Source organism: Anastrepha obliqua, chromosome 3, assembly GCF_027943255.1.
Source record: "Anastrepha obliqua isolate idAnaObli1 chromosome 3, idAnaObli1_1.0, whole genome shotgun sequence".
Taxonomy (NCBI): domain Eukaryota; kingdom Metazoa; phylum Arthropoda; class Insecta; order Diptera; family Tephritidae; genus Anastrepha; species Anastrepha obliqua.
Genome location: NC_072894.1, coordinates 45031378 through 45053529, shown reverse-complemented (window position 1 = coordinate 45053529; position 22152 = coordinate 45031378). Strand labels below are relative to the sequence as shown.

The 22152-nt window shown below is 34.2% G+C and overlaps 1 protein-coding gene across 3 annotated transcripts in view; it reads left to right on the top strand.

Moving 5' to 3' along the window:
- The window catches only part of LOC129240858 (cadherin-23-like), a 50386-nt gene that overhangs the window by 4552 nt on the left and 23682 nt on the right, over window positions 1-22152 (top strand). For all 3 annotated transcript variants that reach the window (XM_054876889.1, XM_054876891.1, XM_054876890.1), the window contains exon 2: window positions 6486-6726. In XM_054876889.1, coding sequence (XP_054732864.1) covers window positions 6498-6726 — 229 coding nt within the window. In that variant the 5' untranslated portion in view covers window positions 6486-6497. The remainder of the gene's footprint in view (window positions 1-6485; window positions 6727-22152) is intronic.

Below are 22152 nucleotides of genomic sequence, written 5' to 3'. Positions count from 1 at the left end.
GCATCGATAACCGACTTCTCTCAATACTCTGATCATTTTGTACACATATGTGCCTATCTTCTTCTTCTTGATATATGTACATATTTGTATATCTATCTAGATTATTTTGTGCCTTACAGCTGTTATGCTCACGGGTATAAGAAAAACAGATAAATTAATAAATATAAAATAATTTATCTAAAAAGAGAAATCATACGTAGATAGTTTGAAACTGCAAAAAAAGGTAACACTTTCTTATGAATATGTAAACCAAAATAGAAATTCGCTAAAAAAACGTTAAAGGAAATTTAAATATTTTTCACAGTCAGTGTGAGACTTGAAAAATAGGAAAGAGTGAAATATCGAAAGTATAAGACGACAAAATTTGATGGATCTGCAGAACCATGCAATATTTCAACGACAGAGTTTGAAGTGCTTTATGCGAATCTGGCCTAAGCATAATCGCATAAAGTCAAGCTCTGCAGATATTTCAACCTAAAAATTAAAAAAAAAAAAAATTTTTTTTTGGTATGTAATTGAGACAGCGGAGCATCACAATATCTGAAAATAATGTAACACTGCTAAGAAATTTATTTTGAAGCTTAACACAATCTTTATTTACCTCCGAGAAATTGTAAGTGGAATTTAGTATATTCTCGAAGCTATTCAATTTCTTAGTATAACCGAATTTGGCATACTGACAAAAAAAAAAATAGTGTCTAAACATTTGTAAAAGTATTCCATACTTTCTTGACTCACAATTTTGTCGGCCTGTGTAATCAATTTTATCATTTGTATCGAATAATGGATTTGCTTTACTTCTCGTAATTTTTGCTGTAAGATTAAATGGCAACCCTCCTTCCACGGTTTGTTGTATTTTCATGGTGTTTAGAAAAACATCTTCGAGTCCTGAAGGGATTTTGGCCTTCAACTTTTTTTAAGATTATACTAGGTGAGGTATGGTGAAGCGATTCTCAGTGGTGTGCTCTTTAGCAGACCGTTATTCGGCTCCCAGTGAATTCGACGAATTAGCTGAGGGGCTGACGTCACTTGGGATGTGATTACAAAAAACGAAGAATGTGTCGGTGATATAACACAAAAATCAACCAATGGCACTTCGTTGCCGTCTGAATAACGACTGATTGGACGAGTGTGCAAATATGAGTTCGTGCAAATTTCGGCTGGCGATAAGATTGTGCTAGTGATGCACGAAAAAAAATCAGCACAGTCTTCGCTCATGTGCTCTCTTGCTATCTGAATAACGACTGATTGGACAAAAGCAAGGCGAATACATGTGAAATGATAGTACCGAATTCGGCTGAATTTCCCAAGTGGCGTGGCAGCCGAAGTTCCCCTCTCAGTTTTCTTTTTCACCATAATTAAACAGCAAACCTGGTAAATGTACCATTTTTGAGACTGAAGTAACTCGATAATCAAGTCTGCTGGCTCCTTTTGATTGGACGTTTGAGGGAGCTCTAACTCCACTCTCCCTTTATCTTTTAAAATTAAACCTTTGAGTGGACTTTATGGAACGATGTGTCCACCGAGTTTAGCTCTGCCAAGCATTCAAGGAATAATTAATCAGATAACGGTGTCGCATCTTAGTCTCAGCAGAACAGTACACAGTTAATATTATAAGTATATGCATGATGTAGGGAATACAAGGATGGCGTTATCCATGTATACTTACTTCGTTCTAGGCGAACTTGAGAAAATCTGTTATTTTTAATACCGTCAACACAGAGAAGAAACCAACTTTTACTTGTGTTGTAAGTTACTTGTTTGTGATTCAATCAGCGAATATTTTGATTTTTAAAAAACGATTTTGTAAAAATAAAATACCGCATGATAAATCGTAAGAGGAGAATAATAAAGCCTCCAAATGCAGTTTCTTCCATGCTTTCCTCTTGGCTTTACTTATTCTTCATTTTGTTATCGTTTGTTTTGTTTCTGTACTAACGTCACTCACGTCAATCTTGAATTCTATCATTACTGTGCTTTATGCTCTGAAAACTTAAATTAGAATGCAAAATAGAAATACTGTTGCAGTGAATTTTTTTATTATAATCTGATAGATAATTTAATGGCATTTATTTGTTTAGTGTAGTATCCGAATTATGTCCAGGGCTACTGTGAGTTGCATGGCCCATTGAATCAGTCCAATATTTGACTACTCTTTCCAATAAATCTGACCGCATGGCGTCAATGATGGATTGAATATTGTAATATACCGATTCTTAAGCGCGCTGTAGGACGCCATCTCTTTGGAATTACAATAGATATCGTCGATGTTTTGCTGATTAATTTTGGGAGCCAAAATTCAGTCACTATGGTTCGATAGTGCTCGTCATTCACCGTGACGGTAGCTGCTTCTTCATTTCGAGAGAAATAAAAACCGATGATGCTGCCCTTCTCTATGAACATCACGAGCAATTTCTAAAGTTTTTGTTACATAATAAACTAACATTACAAATATTGCGAATATTTTAAAATGTTTGAGTGACTCGATTGGGTGACCACAAGTGTATGCAAACACGTTTATGGGATATAAAACGCGAATAGCTATAAAACGCCCTGCTCTGAACGAATCGTTTAGGAATGTGAGGTCGAAATTTAAATGAAGCCTTTTTAATACTCAATCTACAAAGTTAAAAAAAAAACAATCATGAATGATTGCCAATCCGTAACACCAACTTCATATACAGCGCGAAATGGCCAATATGTAGCTCAAATTAAAAGTCGTGGGGAGAAATAACGACCACATCGTGATTTTAGTACTTCAAAGAACAGAGAACAAATCGAATGCTGCTTTACAATAAAATTAACTCAAAAAAGAATAACAAAAAGAAAAATAGAAAAATGAACATAGTGCATAGAAAACAATAACAACTGATGCTATGTGGTGCTCGTGCAACATCGGACAATGAAATCAGATCAGAACTCAAGGTTAATATCAGCAAGTACAAGAATGAATTCTCGTTGAGTAAGCCGATAAGTGAAAAATAATTATAATTCAAACAACGTATGTGATATTAATCAAGACATGAAATAGGTTAAATAATAAAAAACTTAATTTAATTAAAATGAATACAACAAATAAAGTTAAATTAAATTTAACAAATACTTAAAATTGTATATATGTATGTGTCTATGAAAATACAAGTATGCCTTGACCACTATTAATTCTTCTCAAATATACCCCGTTGGAAAATTATAAGCCCACAAATATTTTTTTATAAAAATATAGTTTGTGCTACAACAAGAATCATGTAGCATATAAATTCCAATTTTATTCAAAATTTTGCAAAATTCTATCAAAACTTTCAATTTTTTAATCAGAATTTTCGCGAACATGCAATTTTATAGCCTTTTAAATTTTAATGAAAGTTACAAGTGACTACAAAATGCTTTTTATTTCTGGGAATTTTTTTTGTTGATGCTGCTAGATAAGATGGCTTGGCCACGTAATGAAAATTTCCACTCAGCGAGCAGCACGAAAAGCGCTTGAATTCTGCCCAGTTGCAGACCAAAGAAGAGCACGCCCAAGAGAGATATGGCTCGAAGATGTGGAAACAGACTTTAAACAGATAAACGTGAAGCGTTGGAAGGAAGTGGCTTTGAATAGCGATGACATGTGGTTGTGAATAAGGCAATGGTTCATCAAAATCTGTGATGCTAAGAAGGAGACGGTGATAGGCTTTTTCTTTCATATAAAAAAAACTCGGGCATTGGAGAGTAAATTATAATAGAAAAGGCAACGAAAAAAAATTGTCGAATATCACCAGCATTTTTTTATCACTTGAAACTTCACTTTGTTATTTTAAAATTCAATGGGATATAAAAATGTATAACTAGAAAAATTCCCGCGTCGTTTCTCAACTTCTTGCTAATGTGAACATTACGAAACAGGCAGTTATTTTGTGTGTTCATTTTCATTCGCTCAACACCCCGATTTGTACTTATATCTATTAATAATGTAGCTTAAAAATAAACCTATTAGAATTATCAACCGGCTGTTACATGTCTGCAAAGAAAATACAAGAGAAATACCACCTCGCTGAAAAAGTTCCCGGAGTATATTTAGAAAATTCAATATATAAGTTTATTCCTCAAAAGTTAATTAGCTATTATAACATTCAAAGTACTCTTCATCTACTGTAACGCACTTATGCCAATGTTTGATCCACCTCTCGAAACATTTCTGGAACTCTATTTTTGGTATAGCCATCAGAGCCGTCTTCGATTTCTATTACTTCCTTTCGGCTGTTTAAACGCCGAAGTGGTTCTCCGTAGTGATTTCTTGATATTCGTGGTTGGTATTCGTTTCGTTCTTGGTCACAAATTCACGGATACTGAAGGCACTGCGCAATGGTGCGTCATCATTGTTCTCGAGTTTTTTTCCCACAAATCTTTTACTTTCTAGTGAATTACTTCACGTAAACGTTTCATAACGCCCAAATAATGGTCCTTATTAATTGGATTACCTTCTAGTAAAAATCCGTGGTGTACAATACCTTATCCATAAAAACCGTGACCATATCTTTCGTTTTTGGCTGAAAAGGAAGTAGTTTGTTTGGTCTTGGTTCACTCGGAGCTCTCCACTCACTCGCCTGATGTCTATGTAGATTGCGTGTCGTACTCATCCACTTACGTCTCGTCGCCAGTAATGATGCATTTGAAGTGAAGAATATTGGGTCGGATTTATCTTTGAAAGTCATGTCGTTGGCCATATCAATACGATAACTTTTTGCACGAAGTTCAGATTCTTTGGGGCCAACTTTACAACAACAGGACGCAAACGCAAATCATTAACTACAATTTCCTGTACTGCTCCATAACCAATTTTCAAGTCCTCTGCCATCTCTCTGATGATTTATTTGCAGTTATTGGTCAACTTTTCTTTTACTTTAGTAATATTTTCATCAGTTCCAGAGCTCATGGGCTCTTCCGAAGCCAACCTTTCTAAGGTTTTCGCACCAATTAATCCGTTTTTAATACAAACTCGTTGTTGCGAGTTCAAATCCATTTTTTAAACTGTAAAAAATCGAAAACACGAATTTCGTTACCGGATCGCGGTTGACATAAAAAAAAACTAAATTTGTTTTCTTTTTATTTTACTTATAAACTTTATTCAATGACAACTATTCCAATGAACGGGAGGAACAAAACTAACTTTATTATTTTACTTAAGGTAAAATCAAAGCTTACATATGTGTACATATTTGCTTACTCGGTATATTTTACAATTTTGTTTTCTTACTTGCTAATTACATTGGTTTATAAAAAATTGTTGTGTTACTTATTAATATTGCATTTTCGTGTGGGAACGGAAATTCCGATTTGACAATATTTATTGTAAGCAGACAGTGAAGTTAGTTAATTTGGGACGGTTGCAATTCTTGGAATTGCGACCGAAAAATAATTTTGATTTATGAATTTAATCGTAATTTCTGTAAACAAATCGGAAATAGATTTAGTATTACACTTTTTCTTTAATTATATTTGCAATGAATTCATCTATAGTGTTAGTGCTTGGTTTTATATATATAACTCACGTACAGAGGTAGATTTACCCAAGGCGGCGTAACTTTTAAAAATTTTAAGCACTGCCGATAAAATTTTGGTAGAAATGTTAACCAAAGATGTGGCAGCTTAATAAAAAAAAAACAGATCAAGCGTTACATTGTCTGTTAACATTTCTCGATGAAATGCACCCAACAAGCAAGCAAAGAAATAAAATATTTTTAAAGTACCGATGAATTTAGTTGCGATCAACGTGGAGAAACCGGCCCTTCATCCATCAATACCAGATGAAAGTCTTCATTATAGTGAAGAATTATGTATCTTATTCAAGTGGTTGTCTGATATTATTTATATGTATTTTGGGTGAACAATTAGCAAGGTAGAAGAAGCTTCAGATTTTTATCACCATTTGTCTTCTTAAGGAGTTACGCAACTACAACCTCCTGACCAACTGCGATTGGCGCATGGGCGCTATTTGAGTACAAAAACGCGCCTTGGTCTAAGATGGGACTCAAAGCACCCGTTATGCCAACTATACGCCGATTTTATGTCTGTTAAGGGAGCTTGGATAAATGTTGATTTAAAGTCCCCCAGATGAAATGGTTTAGGCATCCAGGTAAGCTTACAGTATGATTTAGTACTAGTTGAAGCTTATTGGGATATTCAGTAGAACTCCATGGCGCGTAAGGTGCTTACTATTGTACACATTTTTAGTAGCCTTAACGTAGGAACAACTTAAGGATTGAATAGTATGAATTAAATTAACATACTTTTACTAATAACATTCTGTAATTAAAATAAAATTAAATTGAAAAGTACGTGACGCTGTAAATCTTAGCACCGGTTAGTTGATGGACTCGTATGTGTGTATATGGTTCATATGAGCTGGGAAAATGAAATTATTTTCTCACTGCATACAATTTGAAGTGCATATTCGTAAACCGGTAAATCGATTAAAAATATTTTCAACTCTTATTTCATAGTGGTGTAGCAAAATGCGAAATTCCTCGCCTACGTCATGCAGGCGACTTACCTTCAATCGGAATATGGCGCTACTTCCCGCCCTTCTACTACACGTATACCTGCTACTACAATTGAGCATGCGCAGTGCGCACGGCCAAACGCAAAATCAACCGCCACACTTCGTGCCCGGCAGTGGTGATATGTCACGTTTCAGCCTGCTCGAGAACACGCCAGTCGGCAGCCCGATCTACCAGTTGCGCGGTAAGTGAATTCTTGTTGTTAATTTATGATTTGGTCATATTTACATTTAATGTCATTCGCATAAGTAAGTGTTAATACTCGTACATATGCATACATTTTTTTCTCTAAAAGGCGAATTTGAACATATACATATATGCGCATAAAAATGTATATTATATGTACATAAATACCTGTATGATTATTAGCACTGTATGTTGCAAGCACCTGTCGCCAACATTGTCCGGTTGTGGCTGACTGGCCAAGCCGGCACAGCCATTGCGGAGGTTGCTGTCTTATGTTGGCTATGAGTGGCAAGTTCTTGCGCCAAGTTTCGCCATGCTAACCAGTTTTTCGTGAATTTTAAATGGATTTTTCATGTCCATATTATATGTAACAAATTGTACTCAGCTGCTTAATTTTTAATATTCCTAACGTATGTTGTTAATTTCTTAAATTTATGTTTACGATACACACATAACCAGTTAGATGTCTGTTATTAAATTCTTGTAATTATGATTCCGAAATAGTCAAGTATTTAAGGTATACAGTTTCATGTTCTTAAAAGTGAATGCTGTCTTTTGGACGTCGTCTGCAAGGTAAGATGATTAGGGCTGACAACTTCAATATATTCGTTGACTATTAGGTTGCAGTGCAAGCAATGATAACCAAAATAGTGAGGTCGTGAAAGAACACTCTTCTCTGTGTACCCAAGCATACCAATTTGGAAGGATATTTAAAGGGAGATTAGATGGCTAGAAATAGCTCGCAAATACAAGTCAGTGGTGCAGATATAGGCAACTGTTTTTGATTCATCTACTGATGTATAAAAGTCAGCAAATAAATAATCATAATAAATGGCATGTGGCTTCATGAAAGGGTTGGGCTTAATGCACTAAAAACTAAATGCAATAAGAGTTTTATGCACCACTACTTCTTCAGTGGTAGTTAAAATATGAATTTCATCATCACTGCATGGATTTTGCACTTTAACTATAATGCCACTGAACAGACAGTGAAATTTAGTGACAGTGCAAAAAGGTCCAACCTAAGTCATTATACCATAGCTTAGGTTAGACGAGAAAGGAATAATTATGGTTTTAAGATTAAGCAAAGCTATGGTAAGAGCTTTTCCGCGACAGGTATACCTATATAGAAATTCTCTATACAGCTGTTGTGAAGATGATGAAACATTTGGGATATTTCAAGGAGATAGGAAGTGGTCTAAGAAGTACTAAATTGTATCTGTAACAATGACATATCTTAATTTATCATAAGCACTCTAGAAGGTAAAGACTGATCTAGACGCTCACAGAAAATACTCAATATAATTACTTTTTCAAGGAAGGTAAAGTTTTTCTCTATACCACAGGGTGTCCCTACCACAAGGTTTGTGGACCGTCCACTTTGCCAACACTAATACAATGCAAGAATTAATACCGTCTAAAAGGTTCGTACGTTTGCTTGAAAACTGAAGCCTTTCATCAATGAATTGTTTATAATTTTACTTTTCAAACATCGACTGTTAAAAAATTTCTATTCAGTTCCTATCCAAATCGGTCGCTGAGTACAACAAATTATACAATTTTTTTCCATTAATGAAGTTTTCAAGACTTTGGGCATTTTTAATCTCTTGTAAATAAGTGTTATACTTAACTGTGAATTTATTTCTATTATGGCTTTAAATGTTTCCAAATAATACTAAACATGTTTATGTATATTTGTTTTTTGCCAACAGAAATTAGTTAAATTTAATTGTTTACGAAATTTTGTAAAAAAAAAAATGTTTGTGATAGTTTTGGCAATAACTCGAAACTTTGTTAATTTTTTTTAAGATTTTGTATTAAGTTAATTAAGAAAATTTAATGATCTCTTATTTGATATAAATATATGTATATAACGGGTGCTTTTTTAGCAGTATGAGAACTATCGAGTATACCTTGAGAGCTGAAAATGACAAACTGTATTGACATTTCTGCTCAGTAAGGTTTGGCAAACCATCATGAATCTTTGAACGCCAGAACAAAGCTTCCAAGTTGTAGAAATTTACTTTGAAAAAAAAATTCTCTTCGCGAAGTTTCTAGAGCACCGGCGGCATCATCGATCTACATATATTTCTTTCGAAATGAGGAAGCTGCAGTTACAGTGAATGCTGACTGAATTTTTGTTTCCAAATATTAATCAGCTAAATATCGACCACATTTGGCTCCAACAATAGAGGGCAACTTGCCATGCATTGCGCTTAAAACCGATTTATTAATATTTATATTAATATAAAAAAATAAATGCCATGAAATTATGTACAAGATTGTTATAAAAAATTCTTCCAATGATATTTCTGTTTTGTGTTCTCATTTTAAGCTCTCAATTTCACAAATCGCACTTTTTTATCGGCAAATTAATCGATCGTGGCAAATGTGCTGCTTAAAATATGCATCATCTACATTTTCGCTCAAACTAGCTATCGATGTATGAAAAAATATTTTCACTACATTCTAGTTCTGTTTCACGACGTCAAGTAACGGTTACAAAGTTTTTTTTTTTAATTTCGCTTATAAAATTTATTAGTGGGTTACAAAATTTCTGAGAACGTGCAGAATACAAAGTGGCGCAAAATTAATCATACAATGATGTTTTTGAATAACCTTTTTACTAAATACACAAAAAAAAAATTCTTTGAGTTATTGAATTCTTTATTGTAATCGCTTCATTGCTTATATGTTTGTATATTACTGCTGTTTATTTAAGAAGTGTCAGATATGATTGACATACGACGCCATTTGCAAAAATTATAAATCTGCAAATTATGCCTTAAATTGTTTTGAACAATTTTTATTCATCATTTTTTGCATATTGTAAGGTTTTTTATATAACTTTAAAACAAAAACTGAGAATGTGATAAAACTTATGTTAGATAATATAGGTTAGGGAATTTAATTTATTTGATGTACGAGTATAATTTGCTAAGCTACCTACGAGAAAGCCCATGCATTTATTTATTTTTTCGGGAATGCCGAATACCATATTTTCAAATTCAACTTTCCCTTGTCATAATATGCACTTCGTGTTATGACAATGCATCAAAGGTCAAGCAAAGATGTAAATACAAACCCTATGAAAATAGTAAAAATAAAAATAATGTGTGTATGTATGTGTGGGTTGGATACATGCACTTGTTAACTTGTGCACCTAAAACAGAACAAAATTTCTCCAAAAAGCACGTTTCAAAAAATGCATACTCAGCAAATTTCTTGCAGCTAAACACTCAGCCTTCTGTTCACAACAACACCACACTCAATAGTAAAGTCATTACATTGCAGCATCTAAATGAGTGAGTTGATGATGGATTGCTTGATGTACATATGTATGTATGTAGTGCTTACCTGTAAGTATAGTGCCAGAAAAATAAGGTTTTTCTCACAATGCCTTCGAGCAATTTGCTGGTTCCGGTTAACTTTCACTCAAGAAAAAAAATCATCTTCTTTAACTCGATAAAAAAATAGAAATAGAAAGGCTTCAAGAAATTTCTAATTTCTTCAGTGTGAAGAGAATTTTTTCAGTTTTTTTTTTCTTATTTTGTTTTCCAATCAAATTTTTGACCGATAAAAGGCAGCAACAAATAGTTAAGCTTAGAATAAAAGTACATTTGAAGTTTTATTGTGCCATAATTAGGTTAGGAAGTGGTTTTCCCTAGTGGCAGATGCAACTTGTTTTTTGTCAAAAAATCTGACTGACTGCTCTAGAAAATTGATATAAAGAGAAGTGTAATGAGTAGTATATTTCCATCAATTAACTGCGTTCACGCACTCTGTAAAGTTTCAGAAATCTTAAGCGTTTCCACCGCAGTAGAATTAACTCAAACGTCCTCCGCAAGTAGTTTGTAACTAAAAAATTGGGCGGTCGTAAAACGGCAATTACTATTTATTTAGGTCAGCAAATTAAGTTAACTTTAGTCTGAAATAGAGTTTGCGGGCATTGATATGCCAAAAATTACATCAGTTCGTGCGCTTATTTCTGTATTCATCTGTAGTTAAACTGCATTTAGGGCTTTAGTAAATTTTTTAATATGTATATCCTTATCAGAATACCATTTTACAACTATTATTTTAAAATTTATTTTAATAATACTTAATTTTTATTTATTTTAATAATACAATTTTGATATACAGTAGGTTCTGTTTTTATGCGGCTTTTTTTTATGCGGTTTTGAAATAGTGCGGTTTTTTTTAAATTACAAAATGCATGTCGACCTATCGGGAATTGTACATATAAACAAGATTCTAAACTAAAGCTAAGCAAAAACTCATCACAGATTACATCAGAAATGCTAACCCTACAAGTATGGAACCGCCTGCATAACTATCTAGATCAGACGTGTACATTTCCTCAAGTGACGAAAGTGATTTTACGCCAAATCCTAAACGAACGGGCAACATGTGGGTATTGTCTGATTCTATTTCTGAATTAAATTTATTTTTCGATTCTGACGTTTCTTAAATAAAGATATAATTTTCAAAAATACAATATTTTGTTTAAACGATTTATTTAATTATTTCAGATTCATGCGGTCTATGGAACGTATCTATAGTTATAATATGGGACTAGTGCCCTTTTTTATGCGATTTTATTACATTATTTCAGATTTATGCGGTTTTAGCACTTTTGAAACGTATCCATAGTTTTACTATAGAACCAGTAGATTGCGGAACGTATCTACCGCATAAAAACAGAACCTACTGTATATATAATATATAATTAGCGCATACATCCCTTGATATGTATTTGCCGGCTTCATCCTCCAACTTGTGGTGTGCACTTTGATGTTATTCCGCAAGAGTAGATTTTATGCTGCTTTTGAACTGCTTATGGATTTTTATTAAAAAGCTTTTTAATATCAGAATAGCACTCAGAGGTGTTTAACATTGCGGCCATCCACTACTAGAAAAATAGTTTGCGATCATTTTATATTTCATGCCGTTCGAGCTCGAGCCCTACCGTCCTAGTAGTCACGCACAAGCCATTCGGCTGCGGCGGCCGCATGTGGCAAACACTTTATTATGAAAATTATTTGTGTGGCTGAAATCGGAATCGCTCCATTAAAGACCAATTCACCTTATCCAGCACGACTACCAAAACGCTAAATTAAACGAACAAGATTGAGTTGGCCCGGACACTAAAAAAGAGATCTTCTTACAACAACGAGGCGCCTTGGACAGCTGCAATTTTGATACCGCTGTTATGTAAGCTGAACAAAAAAATTATAGAGCACCTTGCGTACTACGGCCTAATAGCGGGGGTGGCACTGTTCTCTCTCTCTCCTCCAAAGTTGGCTACAAAGAAAGAAGTATTAACGCGTACTGCACAAAGGGCTGAACCAAGAAGGTATGGCAGTTAGCTAATGTTCATAGTACGGTTCCGATAGAGCATCCCTCAATCGTTAGTGCAACAAGGTGAAGAATCAAATTTCTTCTAAGCTTGGAGAAACGTGATTTAAGATCCATTATTTTCTTAATTACGGAACTTATACCTATAAATGAATATCTCTACCGCGTTGTGTTTAAAGACTCGGCTTGTGTGACACGCATCTAGAAGACCAAGAGCCTGCACTTTATTGCTCTGTGAATGCCCACGGAGTGATCCTCAGAAGCTTTGATCTTGAATTTGCGGTTCTTATTCGCTTTTGTTGGCAGAGCTTCAGGCGCGCGGGCTGATGAAGGCAGATGAGTGAATAACACTAGTATTCAAATTAACTTTTGCTTCAATAGCAAAAGCTTTTTAAAAAATGCGAGTCTTCATTGTGATGCTTGTCGCGCAATGCACAACGGATAAAAACTCAAAAAAAACTTTATTAATTTCAATATTTATACAGAATCTGCTTACAACTACATTCATAAGTGAAGCTTAAATCTTAGGTTAATTCTACGTATGTCTTAATTCTATTGAAAGCGGGCCATACGTGATATGTGATGTCCACTTCCTCCATTAGCAAAGTGTCAATGACATGTTTGACACTTTCGCTAATGGTAAGCGTTTTTTGGGAAGTGGCTTGCGCTATTGTGGTTAATCTATGGTTAATTGTTTACATACTGGGTTAGTGGTGTGTGGTATACGAGGCGTTAACTTGCATTCTCCAACGCTGGCTGCTTTAACGCCTTTTTCACTTCGTAAAAGGGGTCGGCAAGCGGTTTAAAAATTATGCATACTATTATTATTATGAGGGCATTTACCATTGAGATTTCAAAGATCTATTGCGCTCCCTTCGTGGATTTAGAGCACATCTCTGAGCTCAACTTCCTCAATAAATATTACTATTTGCCCTATTTTATTATAACTTAGTAGTTTAGTATTTTATATTTGTCGAAGCCGGATTGAATAGATGGGAGGTGCGTGCTTTCGCCAAGTATTATAAATAAGTAATTGTAAATAGGCGCCGCGGCCGCTGTAACCGAATGGCTTGGTGCGTGACTACCACTCAGGAGTGCTTAGGTTCGAATCTCCGTATATGAAACACCAAAGGATAGGAAAAGTGTTCCTAATAGCTGTCGCCTCTCGGCAGGCAATGGCAATATTCCGATAGTATTTATACCATGAAAAAGCTCCTCATAAAGAACCGTTTGCCATTCGGAGTCGGCTTAAAACTGTAGCTGTGAAACAATATGAACACGCACACCACAAATAGGAAAAGGAACTCGGCCAAACATCTAAGAGAAGTGTACGCGCCAATTATACAATATGTTTTTTTTTTTGTAATTGCAAACCTAGCCCATAATGCCACAAGTTGAGCAATTGGAGAGTTACAATACCCTAATGCGATTGCTATAAAAATAACAGACAAATTCCACTCACAAACATCATGAATAATCTCATAAGACTATTTCAAATAAATCATATTCGCCAAATTGATTGCTAGCTCTGAATTAAACCGTGTACGAATTTCAGTGAAGTGTACACTACACGTCTGTGGATTTTTGACAAAACAACCTAAATCAATTTAGCGCATTCTACAGATAATTCATTAAATGATTGGTTGTAATGCAATATTTTAACCATCTATTAATCATTCATAGCTGTACCTTAAGAATCCATCTAATTTTTTTATTAATTAAATATTAACCTTTTTAAAGCATTGAGGTTTTTTATGAAATATATGACTCAAAACAAAAACTACTAAAGTGGAAAATGCTGTTTCTTTAAAAGTCCACAGATATACTCGCATGTGCACAGATTGGTGTATGGGAAAATATAAGGCATGCAAATAAATTAATGAAAAAAATCATAATTTAACAAGGTTAACCATGTAGGTTCAATGAGTGCAAAAAAGTAACCGTAAACTAGTTTTGAAGCTAGCGCAAAAATCACCAACCAAAATCATACCATCAGCAAATTTTTAAGATCTAATTACGTGAGCTATGTGGAGTATGAATTGGTATACGAATGTGGTTTACGTATGTAGAAGTGCACACAACGGTATGAAGTGAAGTCAGCATTTATGGTTAAATGTAATTGTTCAAATGACAGTCGGAATATAAGTATATACTGTATAAGTTGAGGTGAGTGATTTAATTTTTTTAACTGCCCCATCAAATTTATATAAATTGCGGATAAGTAAAGAGCAAAAATAAAGTCATTTGACAAAAAAAGTTCTCTTTTAACTCTTTATAAATTAAGGAGTAAGCTGTTCGATGGGTAAAAGAGTATTTAATTTTACAATATATAAGTGAAAATAGACACTGCTTTACATAACTACAGCACTAAGACTTATTGACCTTTTTTCAAATTATTTGTCATTTAGTTTTAATAACTTTTTTTTCGTTCTCCTATAAAAACCTTATAAATCACTTGTTTTGTCATAGAGAAGGCCATGACAATACTCTCTTTCTAGCAAATCTTGTTTTGACTCGAAGATGACGCATACTCTGTTATAGAACTGTCGCGCCAGATTGTCCAAAGAAGAGATAAGAATCTGTCTGTCATTAGATAAACCGTGTAAGAGTTGAGGCAAGGAAACATAAACTTGATTGTGAGATGCGGCTTGTGATTGCCTAGATGTGAGCCTTAGCCAAATGGAAGCCGTTCTATTTACTGGGAGTTGCAATTTAAGCAAATTTGTGCTATTCTGCTTGTTCTTTTGACAGTGTTAAGTACAGTATGTCTAATAGAAGCCTTACCGCCATAACTTAGAAACTATTTGACCAATTCGATTCTAACAAACTGCATCGTGTGGCCATATTTATTATACCTAGTATATTCAATAAAATTTATAGTCGCCACCGTTAGCGATAATGAATCCAAATCTTCGAATCATACTCTAATTTTTGCTACGGAGAAGCTACGGAAGTAATCGGCTCTAAATCTGCTGAATTCACGGTTGACATTGAAGGCCAATCCAACATTTCAATCTCACTTTGCTATTTCCACTCTACACACCTTCGACTTTGATGCATGGGATCGTTGTTTTCTTGTAAAATCCAAGGTTGGCTAATTCCAAGCATCTTCGCAGTTGACGGTAATAACGCCTTTTGGTTAATTTCCCTTATCTAAACTGCATTCAAATTAGTGGGAAACGCAAATAAATGGCGAACTCCTTCTTTGGAGAGGCCGCCCCAAACATAAACCTTAACTGGATGTTTAACAGTTCATTGAAGTTATTGATTATCAGAAGGCCGACGTATGCAACTTTTCACCCAAAATGAAGATTCATCCGTGAATATTACGTTTGCACAATTCCCTTCTGAACTAGCCCTAATTTTACCTGGATAATCGCGGTAATTAATGGGTGTTTCGCCGAGCTCCTCCTCCTATCTGTGGCGTGCATCTTGATATTGTTACACTAATGGAGAGACCTACAGTTTTAAGCGGGTTCCGAACAGGAAATGAGTTTTTATGAGGAGCTTTGCATGGCAGAAATACCCTCGGAAGTTTGCAAGTACCTGTCAGGAGACGACTGCTGTTAGAAAAAACTGTTTCTATTATTTGACTTTTTGTGCACGGAGATTCGAACCAGGGTACTTCTGAATGGTAGTAATGCACCAACCCATTCGGTTACGGTGGCCGATAAGTAAAATATCTATGAATATTTTGCGCTTTAGAAGAACTATATCAATGCAACAAAAAAAATTATTTGTAATAAATTATTATATGCTTCTGGTAAGCTTTTGCGGTTTGCTCTACTTTTTCTTTAAATCCTTTTTTTATTCTTCTTACAATTCAAAGTGTGTCATGCCCAAGAAGTTGCACAACAGTCAAGCGGATGACAAATACGTCTCTAATACGTAGATTAATTACATTTTCAGTTTGTGCCAGCGAAATGCAATACAAAAGACGGCGGCAAAAATACAATTGCAAAAGTGCATAGTGCAAAAAAAAGAAGAAAATTGTTGGTTGCTAAATTGTGAGGGGTATGCAAAATATTTGCGTAAACTTCTTTTCTGCATAAAAGTGCATTCCTACACACATGCATGCACAAATACTTACCTACCTACATATATTGGGAAATTAGAAGCGCGTAACATGAGAGCTGGCGCATTAAATTTTTACTGCAGTTGATTATGGCATGCAAGCATAGCATTGCAAGGTGCATTTTAATAATTACATACATACATACGTACATATGTGGAGAACTTATACATTTACACAAATAAAAGGTTATAAGCACATGTGGTACGATCATGCATGCAGCAAATTCATTAGATGTAAGCATATAGGAACTGGCTGAAAAGTTCGCTGAATTCGCTAAGGGAAACCGCAAAAACGAATTCTAACTAATTCCTATATTTCTGTTGGTCTTAGTTACCAGTACCTTTCATAATGTAATAAATGTCTTTCAAAATACGCGGCTTTGTTAGTCGGATGTAACTAGAATTTTGCGAAATTCTTACGATTTTAATTATAAATAAAAGATCTTGCTAAATACGCGCGTTTAGGTTTCAATATTTTTATACAAATTACGGCTTTTAACAAGAAGAAGACTAAATGGTAGATTTCGTAAATACACTTATTATTCAAAGAAATTTATTAGGGAAATTTAGAACAATGTAATGCAATTGTTTTAAATGAAAGATATGTTATGTGACAGGCCGCAACATTACTTCATTATCATAAAGTTTGAAACCAAGAAGCCATACTTTCAGTTCTTTTAGGAAAACGGATAATCTTTTTAATAAGTTGTATATATTTAGGAAGTTTATTAAAAAGTTTATAGTACAAGTTATTATGGTATAGAAGTTACAAATTCTTTCCGTCTATCCATAACTTGTTGTTTTTCGCTGATTATGGAGGCTTTTCAGGTTGAAATGTTTTAGTTTGTTTTTGATATTCTGGTGCACAGCTTTGTCTTTATTTCTCTTAGAATAACTTTCAATTTGTTCTATTTGCTACTCTTTTTCCGTATTACTCTCCTTTCTTTTACTTCCATCATCTAGTTGATTTGCAAGCTTATTTCTTGCTATATATGTATTTTATTCTGGCTTCCTTTTTCGTATAATTAGCTGCTTTGCATTTTTTTTTTTTGTACCATTTATTCGTTACTGTGATCTCCTCTCCAATAGTATTCTTTGCGGTTTTTATGATTACATCTTTCAGTGTTTTCTATTGATCTTCAATGTCTAATTTATGTTATAGTGAATGAAATAGAACTGAGAGAAAATTTTTGTCAAAAACAAAAATTCAGACCTGGTTTGGGTCTAGAAGCAAACCTAATTTCACCCAAAAAGCAAGCAATCGATTTTTGTTTGCAATGATCTGCATTACAACTATAGTAGAACTTTGTTTTAGCACTCAAAGAAGAGTAAAGAGTTGGTTTAGAATTAAAGGGTGTTCTTCTAACTGCATGAGAACTATCGATAACTATGGTTTGAAAGCTGAGAATAACAACTTTGTTGACATTTCTGTTCAGTAAGGTGTGACAAGTCATCATCGTGTAACGCCAGAACAACGCTTCTGTGGAAATTTACTTTGAAAAAAACAAAAATTCTTTTCGCGAAGATCGAGCACTGGTGATATCATTAGTCCTTATTTCTTTCGAAATCAGGAAGGAGCTACCATTACGATAAACAGCGAATTGCGCTATCGAGCTATGCTGACTGAATGTTTTTTCACAAAAATTAATCAGCAGAATATCGACGACATTTGGTTCCAACAAGACGATTCAACTTGCCCTATAGCGCGCTTAACAATCGCTTTATTGCAATATTCAAGCCACCACCATAGACGCCATATGGTCAGATTTATTGGAAAAAGTAGTCAAAAATTGTATTGCTCTAATGGGCCTGTACCTCGTAACCCCGATGAACATACGCCGTATATCAAATTCAAAAAATAAATGTCATGAAATTGTCTACCAGATAATAATAAATAGAAATTCATTCCAAGAGTACTTCTGTCCTGTATTATCATTTTGAGATTTCAAGCTCTTAAAAAACACCCAATACTATGACCGATTCTCACGTAAATGACAAAAACAGACATTTTTAAAGTAACAACTATTATATAATAATTTGTTCCTTTCAAGTTACCTTTATGCTGAGTGCCCACAGAAACTTGGCTGCCGAAATTCAGGCGTAATTAAAAAACTTAATTTAAATAAGTTCGAAAAAAATCCCTTAAATCTTGTTACAGTTTAGTTTTTTATATGTATGTGTATAGCCGTGCAATAAAATTAGAAAATTCGGAAAGGTTCCCCTCCACCCCCCTTTGTGATTAACTGGCAACGCCCTTGCAAGTGGTAAACATGTACATATTTATTACTCAAATCCTGGGAAAATTCGTATTTACAAAGCCATGTTGAAGTGACATATTTGGCTGCTTGGTTTTGTTATGAAATTATTGTTTTACTTGATTTTTTTTAATGCTATATTACAACATCACCAAAGAAACAACCTGTTGGCACAAATTAATTCATCAACACACTTCCTTTGAAGCCGGTTTCTGTGCTTGTGTGTCTCAGTGACTTCATCACACATTTCAACTACCGTGCTCGTATTTTTTATTAAACATTTTTTTTTATATTTTCCTTTTTCTTTTTAGTTTTTCCACTTTCCATCTCAAAGGCAGGTAGCCTGAGATAATTGCATATGCTGTAGATGAAGTAGATGGAGCTGAAGCTTGATGTGATATCTGATGTGCGGCTGCACGTGCACGCACACACACATTTTTTTGTGGTTTCCATTAAACAACAAAAGCAACCAAAATTACCGTCACTGGCACTCAGACAGTCTGCCAGTCTATCATTTCATCACTCCATCAACATATCAAGATTTGCTTTACTGCCGCATTGCTGGTCGCCAGCAGCAACTACACATTTATTAGTGCAACAGTGGCATATATTTCTATGAGATAATTTTAGTTTTCTTTTTTTATCGCCTTTCAAAGTCAACTCTTTTGTTGCCACTATTATTTGAAGCATCATAAATGGAGATATACTATACATATGTATGTGTATTATCATTATAATTATTTATCTTAATCTCTCTAAATATGTTATGAGGTGCTTAAAAGGGGCGTTGAAATCGGCCACTCTATCAGTCAGCAGCAACAAATTTAATTTTAACAGATAGACAGATAATTTATTATCACACAATGCTATTATACTTAATATATGTATATGCACGAATCTATGGTAGATGTATGTACAGCTGAGTGTTTATTGAATACAAAATTGTATCTGCAACGTGTGTGGTCTTTGTAATAAATGTAATATGTATACATACATCAACAAAAACTAAAAAAATTATGGAAAGAAATGAAAATCTAGCGGGGAAGTGCTAAATTAGGCCTAGATTGCATACTCTAGTAAAATTTAATTTGGGATGGCGTTAATTTTTGGATACAGACGAACTCATGGACAATTAGAGTTAACGTTTTTGAAAACAGACCAACTGAAGGAAATTCAGCTTGGTTGGCGTAGTTTTTGTTCAATCTCAAAAATCTTTGTATCGGATCTAAATGCAGTGGGAAACAGTATGCGTACCAAATTTGAGCGAGTTCTATTATTCGTTAGTGCGGACCGAACTCAGCACGATTCTATGTCCAATGATGCAAGTATTTTGGTCATTGCCGTTGTACATTAAGTCCACTTGCAAATCTATTGAAGTAGTAAGCAGATATGCAGTGTTTTTCATTGGTTTGCTATACGTATTTGAATATACAGTCTGTCTAATAAAAGCGTGACCAGCGAAATTCAAACCAGAGTTCTGGTAGAAAAAAAAAGTGCTGCTAAAAAGGCGTATTCTTTTCGCATTATGCGTTGGGCAATTTGTTAGTTTTTATTATTTTTACAAAATGAGTTCCGTGTATAAAAAACCATTTGAAACAATGTTCCTATGTACACACCCTAAGGATCCAAAAATACCACGACATATGCAGCAAAATATTTCAAGAAATCAAAGACGTTCACAAATAAATGAGTGCAATGGTATACCGAAGTTAAAAACGTTAACAACTTCTCCGGGAGAGGCTAAAAAAAAAAAAAAAATACCTCCCTAAAGCAAAATTAGAAGATCATTGATTTGTTTGTGATAAAGCAGAACTTAATCTTACGTGAATCTGAATCAGTTTAAGTGCAGAACACCTCAAATTCCGGAGCACTTTGAAAATACCGCAGCTCTCCTTATCACACATTGAAAAAAGGCTTACATGGGCAAAGACAACTTCAAAACAGAATTGGACAAACGTAATATTCATTAGTGTACTGCTGATAATCAACAATTTCAATGAAATGTTAACCTTCAAGTTAAGATTCATGGTTGGGGCTGCTTCTCCCGAAAAGGATTTGGTCATTTATTTGAGTTTACTGCCAATTTGAGGGCAATTTTGATGAAAAAAATTTACCAAAAGCATTATTGCCCTGGAATATGTTTTGAAGAACTAGCCGACCGCCGATTTTACGATTATAAGGAGACAACGATCACAAACATCGAAGCAGAAGGAGTGTAAAGTCTAAAATGGTAATGAATTGTTGGATTAGCTTTCACAGTCGCCTAAAGTTAATCCTGTCGAAAATGTTCAGGCAATGGTTAAGCAAGAACTCAAAATAAAGCAAAAATGAGTGGCCAAACAGTTGTCAAGGTAAATTCGGCGGATTTAGACCAAATTACTTTAAAAATACAAAGTTTGACTCGAGTTTTTTTATTAAATAAAATGCGTACAATAAGTATTATAATCCCATACGATATAGTTTGTTAGAATATATTTCTTTTATTAGATGGATTGTAACTCGAAAAGTTATGTTAATCCCATTATGGAATTTTTAGGGATTAAAGAGCACAGTTTTATCTATTGATGTAATAAAATAAGAAAAAATTCTGATGTTTCCATTATTTTCAAGTATCAAGTATTGGGACGGAATACGAGCACAACAAAATCCAGTCGAAAACAAATGCCAAATGAATGCCAAAAGAAGCGCATTTCAGCGTTCATAGTTTTTATGAAATATGCGGCTCTTATCAATTATATGTAAAAAATAACATCATATAAATGTCCACCGCCTACAGGTAAAATCCACCAAACAGTCGTCTCATGCGTACCTTAGTGTTGAGAACGTCGAGTATCGATGTTGATGGTTGTCCAGCAAGACTTTGCCCTACAGCAGCAATATTCTAAACAGAACGTTTAGTTTTTGGTCTACCAGGCTTTTTCTGTCGTCGATAAAAACAGTTTCTTGAAAATTTTTCATCAACTTTTGAATTGTCGAGTCATGCAGACGAATATTTCAACAAAAAAAATGTTGTTTTTTTACCTAGCACCTGTCAAATAAGAAGCCTTCGAACCGCCTCAGTTATCAAAACCAAATCTACTTAAAAAGAACCTCTAATTTGAAATCTATAATGAAACTCAAACTGAACTGAAAATTAGCTCCACAGTGTGTATAATGTATACTTATAATTATACAGGGTTGGCGGCAAAGTCGTCTTGGATACGAACAAACATTATTGGTATTATAAACCTCACTAACTACTGCGACAAACCCGGATGTTCTGCAACAGCATCCGTGTCTTAGAGAGACGTCATATCTCATTCTCGTCAAAATTATTATTATTAAATAATTTTCAAAATCGATTTTCTCGAAAACAGTTAAGTAAGGACATCATGTCAAATAAGGAAATTAATCTGAAATTATTTAAATTATAATGCCCTTAAATATGTATGACGACTTTCCCGGTAACTCTGTATATGTATGAAAGTTATAAACATTCTGACATTCTGACGAAGCTCCACTGACTTTGGAAGATGTTTTTCATGATTATACTTCACACTTTCTTTAAAAAAGTGTGGCAATTAAGGTTAAGTAAGTAGAAGATATAAACACATACAGATGTACATTTTGACTCATGTTGTATTACACAAACATATTTAAGCACACTTTAGTAAGTCTGCCGTATAATAATTAATTATTAAAAATGTACATAAACCCCCTTGTATGCACGTATGAGAAATTAGAGCAAAACTACACTG